The 14,410-nt window shown below is 43.8% G+C and overlaps 1 protein-coding gene across 2 annotated transcripts in view; it reads right to left on the bottom strand.

Moving 5' to 3' along the window:
- MSH3 (mutS homolog 3) overlaps positions 1-14,410 on the bottom strand; it is a 220,391-nt gene that overhangs the window by 79,177 nt on the left and 126,804 nt on the right. The window contains exon 14 of one of the 2 annotated variants that reach the window (XM_090038174.1): positions 6,205-6,392. The exons of the other annotated variant lie outside the window; for it this stretch is intronic. Within the exon in view, the coding sequence (XP_089894300.1) occupies positions 6,205-6,392 (188 nt within the window). The remainder of the gene's footprint in view (positions 1-6,204; positions 6,393-14,410) is intronic. 2 annotated transcript variants of the gene reach the window in all.

Genomic DNA, 14,410 nt, shown 5'->3' with positions numbered 1-14,410 from the left:
TGAGATTTTTCAAAGGCTTATAAGGTTTATGAGGTTACAGAGATGTGGTGGGATAGCTGACATGACTGTAGTTCTTTCATGGATGGGTATAACTTGTTCAGAAAGAATAGCTGGGGGCGCGGAAAGGAGGAGGTGTTGCCTCATATATAAGAGATGTATGTGTGTTTTGAGCTACAGCGTGAAGTGGAAAGTAGGCTTGTTGCAAGCCTCTGGGTAAAGGTCAGAGGGAAGAAAGTAGTAGGGGCATGTCATAGTAGGTGTCTGCTATATGCTACCAAACCAGGAGGAGGAAGTGGATCAGGCCTTAGAAAATTGGTGGAAGTTTCCAGATCACAGGTTCACTAGAGTTTAATTATGGGACAAAAATACAGCAGTATTTGAACTTTTTGACACAGATGTCAGAGAGGCCAAATAAGGGGAAGCTCTTCTTGACTTACTGCTCACAAACAGGAAGGAACTGGTTGAGAATGTGAGGTGGTGAAACTTGGGTGGCAGCGACCACCAAAATGGTAGAATTCAAAACCCTAAAGTAAGGAAGGAGACCAGCAGAATAAAGACAGTGGACCTCACGAAAGCAGATTTTAGCAAACTCAGGGAACTGGTGGGCAGGATTCCCTAGTAAGTCTGAGGGGAAAAGGAGTCCCAAAGAGCCTAGACCCTGTACTTTAAGGAGCAGAATGCTTTCAAGGGGCCAACTGCGTGACAAACTTCTGTCTGCACCAAAAAAGGAATCCTACAGGAAGTGGGAGCTTGGTCATATCACTATGGAAGTCTATAAGAGTATTGCACAGGCATGCAGGGAGAAAATTACAAAGTCAAGGCACATAGAGTTGCAGCTAGTAAGGGATGCATCAGGCAATGAAAAGGGATTCTACAAATATATCAAAAGAAAGAGGAAAAACAGAGAGTAAGTCTTGTTTGGAATTCAGAAATCAATCTAGTTACAGATGATTTAGTGAAGTGTGATGTATTTACTGTACTTACTCAAATACAAGGCAGGGTCCCCCCTCCCCACCGCTACCCCCACCCCCACCCCCACCCCAATCAGCATTGGGTGGGGGGGAAGGGAGAAGTCCCTCATCCTACTTTTGTTTACAAGAAGACTGCATTAAACACACTATCTTTGAACGGCAGCAAAGAGCAGCATGTGCTCAGTAATGGAAACAAACTCTGACATTGATTAAATACTGCCCACACTGAGCATGACTATAAAGTACATGGCCCATACTGGGCAAACGTGCATGGGAACCTACCACAAGGCTATGTTAATGCGACCCATCTGACTAAGGTATATGGTAGTGCCCACTGAGTGCAGCCCCCTTCAGCACCAACTTTTCAAGTACCATGGTAAGCCATTACACTGCATACAATTTGACTTCCTCTTCACTCCCACAGTTGAACTGTATTTTTCTTTCCTTTTTTCAATGATTCCTGTTTCTTCACCAGCCTTAAATGTCTTGCAAACATCACCAAACAGGACCCCATACAGTTCGTCCAGAATCCCTCTGTCACCCCCAACTCTCTGCTTGGCACATATACTTAATGTGGCCCTGTCCTCCATGAGATGGAGCCAGACCAGGCTGCCCCATTTTTGGAGGATCCCAGGACTCCTGACAAGAACACCCAAGTTTCAGTCATGAGTGGGAGCTAATAAACACATGGATGCTTTGGGAGGGGACATGGGGGTTATCTGGAGTACACACACACACATACTGAGCAGTGCTAAACTGTGGGGTCACCATGGCTTGAAATGCTGTTTCATAGTTTCATAGTTTCTAGGGTCAGAAGGGACCTGAGCAGATCATCCAGTCCGACCCCCTGCCATGGCAGGAAAGAATTGTGGGGTCAAATGACCCCAGCAAGGTGAGCATCTAACCTCCTCTTAAAGACCCCCAGGGTAGGAGCCAGCACCACTTCGCTTGGAAGTTGGTTCCAGACCCTAGCTGCCCTGACTGTGAAGTAGTACCTCCTGATATCTAACCTAAACCTACCCTCTGCCAGCTTGTGACCGTTATTCCTGGTCACTCCTGGCAGTGCTCGGGGGAACAGGGACTCCCCCAATGCCTGCTGATCTCCCCTGACTAGTTTATAACAGGCCACAAGATCCCCCCTCAGCCTTCTCTTTTGGAGGCTGAACAGGTTCAGGTCCCGCAGCCTGTCCTCATAGGGCCTGCCCTGTTGTCCCCTGATCATACGAGTGGCCCTCCTCTAGACCCTCTCCATGCTGCCCACATCCCTCTTGAAGTGCGGCGCCCAGAACTGGATGCAATACTCCAGCTGCGGCCTGACCAGTGCCACATAGAGGGGGAGGATCACCTCCTTGGACCTGCTCGAGATGCATCTGTGGATGCATGACAAGGTGCGGTTGGCCTTCCTAACTGCCTCTCCACACTGCCAGCCCATGTTCATCTTGGAGTCAGTGATGACCCCCAGATACTTTTCCGCCTCCGTGCTGACAAGAGGGGAGTTCCCTAACCTGTAGGTATGGTGCCGGTTGTTCCTCCCGAGGTGCATCACCTTGCACTTGGCTGTGTTGAAACCCATCCTATTCTCGTCCGCCCACCCTTGTAATCTGTCAAAGTCTGATTGCAACCTGTTGCATCCTTCCAATGTACCCACGTCCCCCCACATCTTAGTGTCATCAGCAAATTTGAACAGGGAGCTTTTTACCCCCTCATCCAAATCGCTGATGAAGATGTTGAACAGTGCGGGCCCGAGGACCGAGCCCTGCGGAACCCCACTGCCCACGTCCTTCCAGGTTGAGAAGGACCCATCCTCTACCACCCTCTGCGTGTGGCCCTCCAGCCAGTTGGCGACCCATTTGACTGTGTGGGTGTCGACACCACAGTCCCCCAGTTTCTTAATGAGAATGGGGTGAGAGACAGTGTCAAAAGCCTTCTGGAAGTCCAGGAAGACTATATCCACTGCTACCCCTGCATCTAATGATCTGGTGATCTGATCGTAAAAGGCCACCAGGCTGGTCTGACAGGACCTGCCACTGATGAACCCATGTTGGTTGCCCCTAAGCATGCAGTCCCCTGCTGGCCCCTCCTGGATGTGTGCCAGCATAATTTTCTCAAACAGCTTGCCTAGGATCGAGGTAAGACTAACCGACCTATACTTTCCCAGGTCCTCCTTCCTGCCTTTTTTGAAGATGGGGACCACGTTGGCCCTCTTCCAGTCCTCCGGTACCTCACCAGAGCACCATGAGTGCTCATAAAGTTGTGCCAGGGGACTTGCAATGACCTCGGCCAGTTCCTTTAGAACTCTAGGGTGGAGATCATACAAGAAGAGGCTGAAGGAGCTCAGATGTTCAGCTTGCAAAGGCACTTAAGAGGGAACATGATAGCAGTCTTCAAATACTTGAGGGGCTGCCATAAAGAAAGCACCTTTTCTCTCTCACTGCAGAGGGGAGGATATGGACCAATGTCTTGAAGTTGCACCAAAGTAGATTTAGGTAGGTTATCAGGGCAAACTTCTTCACTGTTAAAAGAGTGAAGCTGTGGAACAGACTGCCTCCGAAAGTTGATGACTCATCACTCGATGAAGAGTGCTCAAGAAGAGGTTGAGTCACTGGTTATGGAAGATATAGGCATTAAGGGTGCACCGATACATTGGCTGGCTAGATTGCTGATGCTCAGTCCAATGAACTATATGGCTAGTCATGAGCCTTTTGGCTTTGGACTAATATCATACATAGTCTGTATGTATGAGTAGGTGCCAAAATGCAGCTTAAAAGTGTGTTTATGGAGTACCTGTGCTAAAACTTGCAGCAGTTTAAAAAATGGTAAAATGTATCATATGCTTAGGGAGAACAGGGTCTGGCAGCAAGGAGAGGGGTAAGGGGTTGCCAGGGGAAAGAAGCTGGGTGGAAGCAGAAAGCAAAGGACTATCTGATCCCTTAGATTTTTTCCCCCTGCAGTAGCAGTGGCAGGGGGACAAATTCAAGACAGGCCCCCCAATAATTAGATCCTATATCTGGAAATTATAGCAACTTTATAAATTGTCTATAAATTGCACCTAACTATTCATAGGCAATCTCATATTCATGTAAATACAGTATTTTTTTTTTTTTTAACTTTAGTCTTCACAAATGGGAACTGAATGAGCACAGGTGGTGGCAAAGATAAAAGGAGACAACCTAGAGTATGAAAGTATAGGTTAGAATTACTTAGAGAAGCTAGATGTTTTCAAGTTGCCAGGGTCCGATGAGATGCATCCTTGAGTCCTAAGGAGTTAGCTGAGGTAATTTCAGAGCCTCTGGCTCTGAAGAACTCGCAGAGGTTGGGTGAGGTCCTTGATGACTGGAAAAGAACAAATATATAGGACCCAGGAAATTACAGGCCCATCAGGAACTCAATAACCAAGAAAGATTATGGAGCAGGTCCCTCAAGAAATCTATTGTGAAGCACCTGGAGGAGAACAAGGCAATCAGGAATAGCCAGCAAGGATTCACCAAGAGCAGTTATGACTCTGATTTCCTTCTAGGAAAAAGGTGACAGGCTCTGCGGACAGGGGGAGAGCAGTGGATGAATATATACCCTGACTTTAGCGAGGATGTTGACAGTGTCCACAACATTCTCATTAATAAGCTAAGGAAATACAGACTAGATGAAAGGACTATTGGATGGATACATAACTGGCTGGATCATCATGCTCAAGAAGTAGTCATCAATAGATCAATGTCTAGTTGGGAGGAGGTATCACATGGGGCACTCCAGGAGTCTGTTCTGAGTCCAGTATTGTGTAACATCATCATTAATGATATGGATTAGGTGCACACAGCAAATCTGTGGAAGACACCAAGTTAGCTGGAGTTGCAGACACTCTGGAGGCTAGGGGTGGGATCCAAAACAGCCTGGACAGACTAGAGAAATGGTCCACAATCAATCAGATGAGATTCAACAAGGACAAATGCAAAGTCCTACACTTGGGATGGAATAACTGCATGCACAAATACAAACTGGGGATTGACTGACTAAAATGCAGTAATATAAATAAAGCCCTGGGGGTTACAGCAGACCATAAACTGAATATGAGCCAGCAGTGTGCTCTGGTTGCAAAAACAGCAGCACACTAGGATGTATTAACAGGAGTGTCACTTGGAAATCAAGGAAAGTGATTTTTAAGTGATGCTACTGCTTTATTTGGCGCTGGTGAGGTTTCCTCACCTGGAGTAATACCCATGTTGGGGCCTCATACTTCAAGGAGGATGTAGACAGTTTGCAAAGAGTCCAGTGCAAAACAGGGGCTGGGAGGCTGGACTTATGAGGAAAGGTTCAAAGAACGAGGGTTATTTAGTCCAGAGAGGAGAAGACTGAGGCGGGATTTGGTAACTGTCTTCAAATACATGAAGGGATTACAGCAGGAGCGGGCAGTTATTCTGGGTGAAGGACTGTTTACTGAGTTTTGGCAAGCCACATGACAGGAAGCCAGGGGCAGATAAATATTAATTTTCTACATTTTTAGGGGCCCTATGGGCCAGATAGAATGGCCTGGAGGGCTGCATCCAGCCCCTGGGCTGCATTTTGCCCACCCCGCATTACAGAGTGGATGGAGATGGGTTTTTCCTCTGTGGCCATAGGGTACAGAAGTATAAGCAATGACTTCAAGCTGCAGCAGAGGAAATTTACACTGGAGTTTAGGAGGAATTTTCTGACTCTGAGGGTGGTCAAGCATTGGAACAGGATACCTGGACAAGCTGTGTAATCTCCATCCCTGGAAATTTTCAAAAGCAGGTTAGATAGACACTTTGCTGAGGTGGTTCAGTCAGGGACAGTCCTGCTTTACGCATGGGGCTATACTGGATGACCTCATAAGGTACCTTCCAGCTCTGCTTTCTTATAATCCTAAAATGGCCAAACTTTACTAAATTTTCAGGGTAATAGTAAAAAGACACAACTTTGGCATCAGGGCAACCTCTCTGGAAATTTCATATCCCTATTCCAAAGCATGAAGCTTCTCAACAAAGAAGGTGTAAAAATTAACATGGACAAATTAACATTATTAGAAACAGCTAGATGGTTTTGGTGAAAATTCTAGACTGCATTCAGCCAAATTATAAGACACTAAAAAGATAATTTTATTGGGGAAACTGTGAGGCAATCTTAACTACACACAGGTCTGCCAATGTAATATAATGTATTATATCAAGGAGGAACATTCAGTCTGAGACACTAACAAGCAAGAAAATCATTTACTTACTTGGCTGCTTCTTCATTAAGGATCTTTAAATAATTTTTCATTGGATGGAGCAGTTCAGGGATTTCCAACAGGGCATTCTGCAGTAAGGGAGCTTTCACATGGGAGCGTATGGCTGGAACCAGTGCTTGAATCTCTGTCTCTACACGAGACAGGGTGCTGACTATCAAGAAGAACTCTTGGGTCGAACACTGAAAGTGGAAAAAGTTTCAGTGTAAACCAGTGGTCCTCAATCTTTTGGTGACAGGGGCTAGACAAGTGGCATGGGTTAGCCCCTCAGTCCCACACCACCTCCTTCAGGTCCACACTAGTGGATTGGGGCCCCGCACCACTGGATTAGGGCCCCTTGTGGCCCTCGTTCAGCCTTACACTAGGTCCCTGACACTGATGCTACCAGCTACACCTCTAGGCCATAGGAAAGGGAAAATAAAAAAGTACATGCATCAACTAAAGCAAGGAGGGGCAGGGAAGGGGAAACTGAGTTCCTACACCAAGTATGGGCTGGCCTATTCATGTCAGACAGACTCTAGGCTGAATGAAAACATCAGCAGATGATGAATACAGGCTGTAATCCTATGTTCTGAGACATGCCAGCTGTTCCAGTCATCTCAATGGATATTCTCATTCTCCCTCTCCAACATGAGCTCTATGACTCTGTGTCATGCATTGAGCATGCCCATTCTCAATCTCTCCTCCCTGTTCCAGCACTTGTCTGGTGTTTTCAACATCCATCCCAGAGAGCCAGGACTTCACATTTGCTAACACATGTGAGTGGGGGAGAAAGAACAGCAGCAGTGAATAGGACTCAGAAATTCCAGATCTAGATAAAAGCAACTCCCCCATTAATCCTACCACTCTTATGCCACCCTTTCAGAGCCCCCTTCTCCTGAACTTAATCCACCCTATCCCCCATTTAACATTCATTCCTATTTATCTATTCCCCTACATCTTCTTTCTATTGTCACAAAGCTCTCTCCCCAAGTTTCCCAATACCCAATATCTGTACTCAGATTCCAACTCCCCACATCCTCTACCTCTGCAAAGTTATAAGACTCTAAACATATTATGAGAACCACATTTGAGGATGTGTGTATCAGGAACTCCTTAACATTTAACTGCATTTACTCTACAGTTAAGGATTCATAACTACATTATCTTAACCGACTTTCACCTTCTGGCAGACTGTCCACCCACACTCCCTCCCTGTCTCTCCCATGTTGAGGCAACTAAGTGAAATGCTCCAAAATAGCACCTCATTTAAAGAGGTACTATTTTAGAGTGCTGCAGCTACTTTTGAAACATTTCAAAGGGTGTGTACATTGTTATAGCCGTCCATATACTTAGTAGGAACTAATGTTGTCACTATAATGCACTATGGCAAATGATGATGAAGAAGCAAGTGTTACCACACTCATATGTCAGAAGCATGAGGGCCAGAAAGCCAACAACAGGCAGAATGGTCAATGTCACTAAGACCTTGGGTGTCCAAAGGAGGGCTATAAGGGCATTCGTGGGTGATGTAGTTGTCTGTCTGAATCTGATCCCTACAGCTGCAGCCAGTATCACTGGAAAGGCCCCAAGAATGCATGCTTGCCTTAAAACTATGGCAAATAAACACATGCAAAAGAAAAACCTGTAACTTGCTACCTGAAATTTGCTGTTATGTTAGTAAGAAAATGGAAGTTTTTGTATAGTTTATTTCCAAAGGGAGATGGTAGTCTCTTGGATCTCTTCAAGGCACCTGATGGTATGGTTTGATACCTGTGAACATATCTTGCCACCAATATATCAAAGCCCCTGACCAAAAAAAAAAATTATATAGCAATGAGACTGATTCAGAAGGACAGATAATACAATTTACATTTTGAGAACTTTTTGAAACAATTAGGTCATTGTTCTTTCAGATTCATAAGACTAGACGCATCTACACAAGATGCCTTAAGGCACAGTGGACTGTTCTACTGTGCATTAGCGCATCACAGCAAAAACTATTCTACTGCACATTAGCATCAGTCAATTGGGCATTAAGCATCACAGAAAAAGTTTGTCTTTGCTACTGCGCCTTTATCTAGGACCTCTTATTAGAGGTACCAAACTTAACATGCAGTAGCAAAGGCACATTAATGAAATGTGTAGACATGCCCACTTACAGAGGGAAAGCACCTATTATCATCTTCCTACCATTACTGGACTGATGGTATATCTTCTGTTTTTGGTCCAGTATTTACCTCCTTAACATTCTAAAAAATGATGTTTTTACAACTTCCCTTAACAGAGTTTAATTCACACTGCCTTAACTTTATCGTATGGAAGTTCTGTCTGATGTTCGACCTCAATTTTCCTTTTTTAAACTAACCCCAAAGCTACTAGCTTCTTTTGTATAAGACTAGGTAGTTCCTTTGTTTCCTTTCTGTTAACATTCCACAAATATATGTAAACGTTATATATGTAAACATTTCCTTTAATCATCATTTTAACCAAACTATAATATTTTAATCTCTCCTTGTAAATCTGTCTACCCAGCCTCCTAAAAACCCCTGCACTTGCTACAGTTTATTAACATCTTCCTGATAACATGTTACTTTCTTACTCCATCCTATAAAGAAACTGACCACAAAATAGGACTAAACAGACAGACTATACAAATAATAAATTTATGCATGAAACGATGCATAAAGGATCCCTAATGACTCATAAATACACAAATAGGTAGAGCAACTTCCTAGCTTCATAGCACAGACAACATTTGATGAGGCAAGCCCTTTGCTTAGAACGCTTATGCTATACATCTCAGATTTAGTCTACAAAGGTGCAAATTTACCCTGCCTTCTTCATACTATTTGTCACCATCTACACAAAAACAAGAGGAAAACAAAGCCCTGAGACCACAAACATAAGCAAATATGTACCACAGTGGCTGCCTCTGTGGAACATCATTGTTTTAAAGAAAGGAGAGACTGGTATTGAAGAGAAAAATCATAAGTTCATGAATCTAAAGCACTGCTCTAAAGGAGGTGCCATAAAACACTACATGAGCATGCAAATGAGATGCCTTCTTGGGTGCCTGATGCCCCAAAGATGTCCAGGTTAAAACAACTCTGACCTGGAATATGACAGCAAATCCCAATACCAGCAAGAATCCCCTGGGACTGTTTTTTTTTTCTTTTTGGGAGAACAGGCAGAACTACTTCCAGTTCCAGACCTAGCAAATGCTGGGCTACCACAGATATCTCTGGGCAGCACTGTCCTGTGCCCCACAGAAAAGTAGCCTAGAAATTATTTCACTGTTAATAAATTTCTTAAGAAACCAGTTTCAATAACCAGAATTACTTAGCAAACACTCCTTACTTAACTATTAAGATTAGTAGGGCTTCCTCTAATTTGACTTTAATAACAACGTAAGAATTTAAAGTTAAAATGATTAATTAAGCAAAGCAATAATTTGGACCAGAAATGCTAATTTAACTCTGAAAAACTGGGCTTCATGTAAATGGGATCAGATCATTTTAAGTTTTCAACAGACTTTTCCAATAAAAATTACTACCTACATTTAACATTTTGAAAAACAGTAAAAAATACTTTACATGAAAAAGGATCAATGGTCATTTACCTAGTAAACATCCCAAGATTATTCTATGATGTTTTTTAAACTAATTTTAAAATATGTTTAGTTATAACTGTAAGCCCATCAACTATAAAAAATATCAGTGGCAACACACAGGGGGTGAATGTGCAGCCCCTGAGAGTGCTGGTGCACCCCCTGACAGGCCACACTCTCCACTTAGGCCATGAGCGTGGTGGCGGAGGTGGAGCAGACAGGACAACTCCCCCCGCCCACCCGTCCAGCTAGATTGGCTGCAGGGGGACTCCCTCCCAGTCACTGACTGGTTGCTGGGGGGGCACATCCCTCCCCCAAATAAGGTGGCACCAGTCACCCATGAAAAATATTCATAACTTACATCAGTTGTAAGAACTGGTTTCAATCTGGCAGCCTCACAGCAAGTACTGAAAATTGTTTTGCTGTCATCATAGAAAAAGAATGGAAAATCTTTGGTGATATGCAATGTCTAGGGCTCTTTCTAGGACAGCACTGAGAATAGTTTGTCTTCATTTACACCAGTAACCAAACTGTTTTCAACAAATCTAAAAGGGGTCAGGGACACCCACTCTCATCTAAAGGTTATCATCTTAGGGAACAGCTTTTAAAAGGAAAAAACGGGTGTCAGAAAGGCAGCATCCATGTGTAATATCAGCCCAATCAAATACTAATTATTACCTTCAGGTCTTCTAATGAGGCATGATATTTTTGGTTTAGGAAAATATTAAGTATTTCTTTTTAAGGCCACTGTGTCCATTTTTCCTAGATTTATGCTAATTGGTCTAAAATTGAACCATTTATTTAAATCTGCATTTAATATTGATGAACTAAAAACATCTTTGATGAAAATTCAGGTTTAAAAGTGTACTAACACGTCTTTTTCAGTTACTGGTAATTCATCATGAGAAGACAAAAAACATTAAGACAGCCCTCAAGTCAAGTCAACAATTTACTGGGATTTAGGCAGATTTATTTAAAATAGCCATCTTGTATATGGACAGATTCTAATCTTATTAGACTACTGACTCATGACTTCAATGTAAGAGACTGTTTAGAAACATACATTTTATTTTTCTCTGACAAGTGCTCCTTTGAAGTATATCACCTGCTTTTTCTTATCACATTGCTTTTAAGTGACTACATTTCCTTACATTTTGATAAAAAATATATGAAATCAGGAAAAAAAAATGAGATGAGGCATATTTAGATTTTTTTCTTTTCTTGATCTATCTTTAATTGGTAATATATCCATGCTTTGTATTTTGAGAATGATAGTAAAAGGCAGGTGTGTATATGTTTAGAAAAAAAATATTCTCATTACTGATTTTGCAGAGTTTTATTTGGTATTTTTTGCTAGTTGTTCCTGGCTTTCTTTTATGGGCCAATATGTACTATAACAGTCTGAACATTTCCTCAACTAATAAAGTAAAATTTTTCACAAAAATAACTTTAGACCACTGAGGCATTTTATTGAAATTATAAAAAGGGAACTGCACTTTTATATTATAAGGTTATGGATTTGCATTAGATTATAAGGTTATGGTTATGGAATGCATTTTCACATGCATGTACTGTAATTTTTATGTTATTAATAAGTATGCTTCTATAATCTTATTGCTTTCTATCACCAATCGTTGGAACAGAGTGTACCTAAAGTAACTGGTGCAAGGTAAATAACAGAGGGAAAAAATGGATTTTGTGTTCTAAAATACAAATTCTTTTTCAGGAACCGTTGATTGGTTTCAAGAACTCTTTAGATGTACCAAAAATGGGAGAAAATTGTCTCAATACAGAGAATACAAGATACTATTTATCCTCTTTGATAAGTGCAGTTGTCACAAACTTCAGTACATTTATAAGGGACTGAGAGTTAATTTGATTCAGAAACAGATAGGTTTAAGTCAGATCTTGCTGGTGAATTAGAAGCTTCTATAATACACCAATCAGTCTTGAAAAAAGAAGTGCTTAAATACTCCTGTGATTTTTGCTGTGATTACATGAAGTGTTTGTGGGGGAAAGGAAAAGGTGGTTATTTTATTTATTTTGTGCAGATACTTTTGCCAACAAACTACTTCAGAATAACCATTGAAAAATAATTGCATCCCCATGTTCAGGTTTCATTTACTTCCCTCTGATTCAAAGTATGCACATAGCATTCTTTTCAAAATAAGTATCCAGCATTCTGGACATGTATGGCATGGTAAATCTCTCTTGCTTCTTGGTCCTATGTATCCTCTTCTTAAGGTTTATGTCAGAATATCTACACTAAAAGATAATGAAATTCTGGGAACTGTGGTAAAAAATATTCCCATAATTCATCTGTCCTTCACAAGCCAGTACCACTTTCATTTATTGTGCTGTATGGACCTGATTAACATTGGTGACGTGTAGGGGGTGCACATGGGTATACATGCACCCCCTGAGCGTGGCTGTGCACCCCCTGAGAAAAGGCGCTGGCGAAATTGTCACCATTCACCACCCCCCCGGCTGCCAACACCACTGGCAGTGTCTGTGGGTGGTCTGCGAGCGCTGCCGCCAATGGTGTCTGTGGGTGGTCGCCAACCACTGGTCGACCCTCACCACCCCCGTTGCTGACAGTGCTGCAGCTGTCTGCTGCAGCTCCTCATTTTCCTGCATCATGCTTCTGCTGCCAACAGTGCTGCTGCTGCCTGCAGGAGCTTGCCGTGCCCCTCCCCCAGCCTCTGGGGGCACATGGCATTCATGCTGATCAATATACATAGACAGCTGCAAGCACATTTGTGATCACACTGACAAATGGTTTATTCTTTGGAAATCAGGTGTTATGCCACGGTGGGCAAAATGTGGCCAGCAGGCCGGATGCAGCCCTCCAGGCCATTCTTTCCAGCCCGTGGTGTCCCTAAAAATTAAAAAAATTAAGACTTATCTGCCCCTGGCTGCCTCTCATGAGGCCCTCAATGATTTGCCAAAACTCAGTAAATGGCCCTCCACCTGAAATAACTGCCCACCCCTATGCTATGCTGATGAACTCAATTTGAGGACAGGAGTAAGTGAATGAAAACAAGTAGTCTGTGAAAGTGTGAGGTGGGTCTAGCTTGGTCTTTCGTTGAACTTGCCTGCCATGACTCGGACTGAAGAAAGAAAGAGATATTCAGTGGTATTTTGGGACAAGAAACACCACATACCACCCAGGTGATATGCTCTCACAGTGCAAGTTTTATTCTCCTTCAGGAAGTTACAGTGTAGCACTCACCTCGCTAATTACTTCATTAGCGAGGGAACATCGGCAAGGCTGATAAGGAGCGCGGGAGCCCCAGGCGTCAAGAACAACTTAGGTTAATTTGTAGTAATACAGTCCTCCCTGCTAATTGATTCATTAGCTGATTGGGAGCTGCATCTGGTGCTACCCACCACTGTCTACGAGGACTGTGTTCCACTTACACCATCCTGGTGGGGCGGGGGGCTCTGGGCTGCTTCCACCACGGGGCTCCAGCTTGGAGCCTTCTTCCTCAGCGTTCCCCTCAGCCCACCGGTTCCTGGCTTTCCCCAGACTCACTGGAACAGCTGCAACTGCCAGCAAGCTCTCCCTTGCCCTGATGTCTGTCTGCCCCTTCCTGGGACCAGCAGTCTTGGGGTTCTCCAAAGCTGAAGGTCAGGGTTCTCTCTATCTCTCTCCCTTGTCTCTTCTTCTTCTTCTTCCTAGTAGTCCGTCCTCTGTCCCCGAAGGTAAACTGCTTGCTTGCTGCCAGGTTTATCAGCCGTGCCTGACTAGCCCCCAGTGTGACCTCCACTCTTCCACCTGTGCACCCTGTTACCCACTCGCATGACTATTCCAGTAATGGGGGCTCCTACCTGAGCCCCTGTTACACAGTTCCTAATAGATGACTTTTCCTGTAGCCAGGGCCATCCTTGGTAGGAGGTGAATCAGGGCAGCTGCCCCAGGCCCCATGCCTTGGGGGGCCCCGCAGAGCTAGGTGGAGCAGCCGTGGCAATTCCATACTGCTGCTGGCTTCACATGGGGCTGCTTAGCACCTTGTCCCCCTCCCCTCCGGCCAAAACTGCCGTCGGCTTTCTTGCAGCTGGGGGTGGGGCCCCACACAGACTGATTTGCCCTGGGCCCCGCACTGTGCTTGGATCGTCTCTGCCTGTAGCGGCTTCATCCAGTAAAGTACCATTTCTGGGCTTCGGAAGCTTCCAATGATTGGTGGGAGAGTGATGATATCCTGGGATGACTGACGTTGGCAGCATAATTATAGGATGACAATGCACACACTGCTCAAGATGAACACAGAGCTCACCCCACACTGCAACAGTGACACCAAGACAAGAGCTTGCCAACATGAAGTTGTGCACCGTCTGAAAGTTCACCAATGCCAGCTGCTACTGATCAAATTCATGCATCAGTCCAGTCAGCTCTAGGACTTTTGCCTCTATGCCTATTTTCTTAATGAAAAACTTTTACTTCATGACACTGATAGTATTGTGATTCTCGGTGTCATTACAACAGACCCAACTTACGCTCACAAGCTCATGAAGCCTTTCACTGGACATGTGATTAGAAGAATCTGTTGTTGAACTCTACCCTGAGTATCTAAGGACAGAAAAGTATGTGTTTGGAAGGCTGAAAGAGAA

The sequence above is a fragment of the Crocodylus siamensis genome, chromosome 3, assembly GCF_052110815.1.
Source record: "Crocodylus siamensis isolate JL-2025a chromosome 3, ASM5211081v1, whole genome shotgun sequence".
In the NCBI taxonomy this organism is placed as follows: Eukaryota; Metazoa; Chordata; order Crocodylia; family Crocodylidae; genus Crocodylus; species Crocodylus siamensis.
Note: the sequence above shows the minus strand (reverse complement) of the source record. Positions and strands in the feature narration are given on the sequence as shown.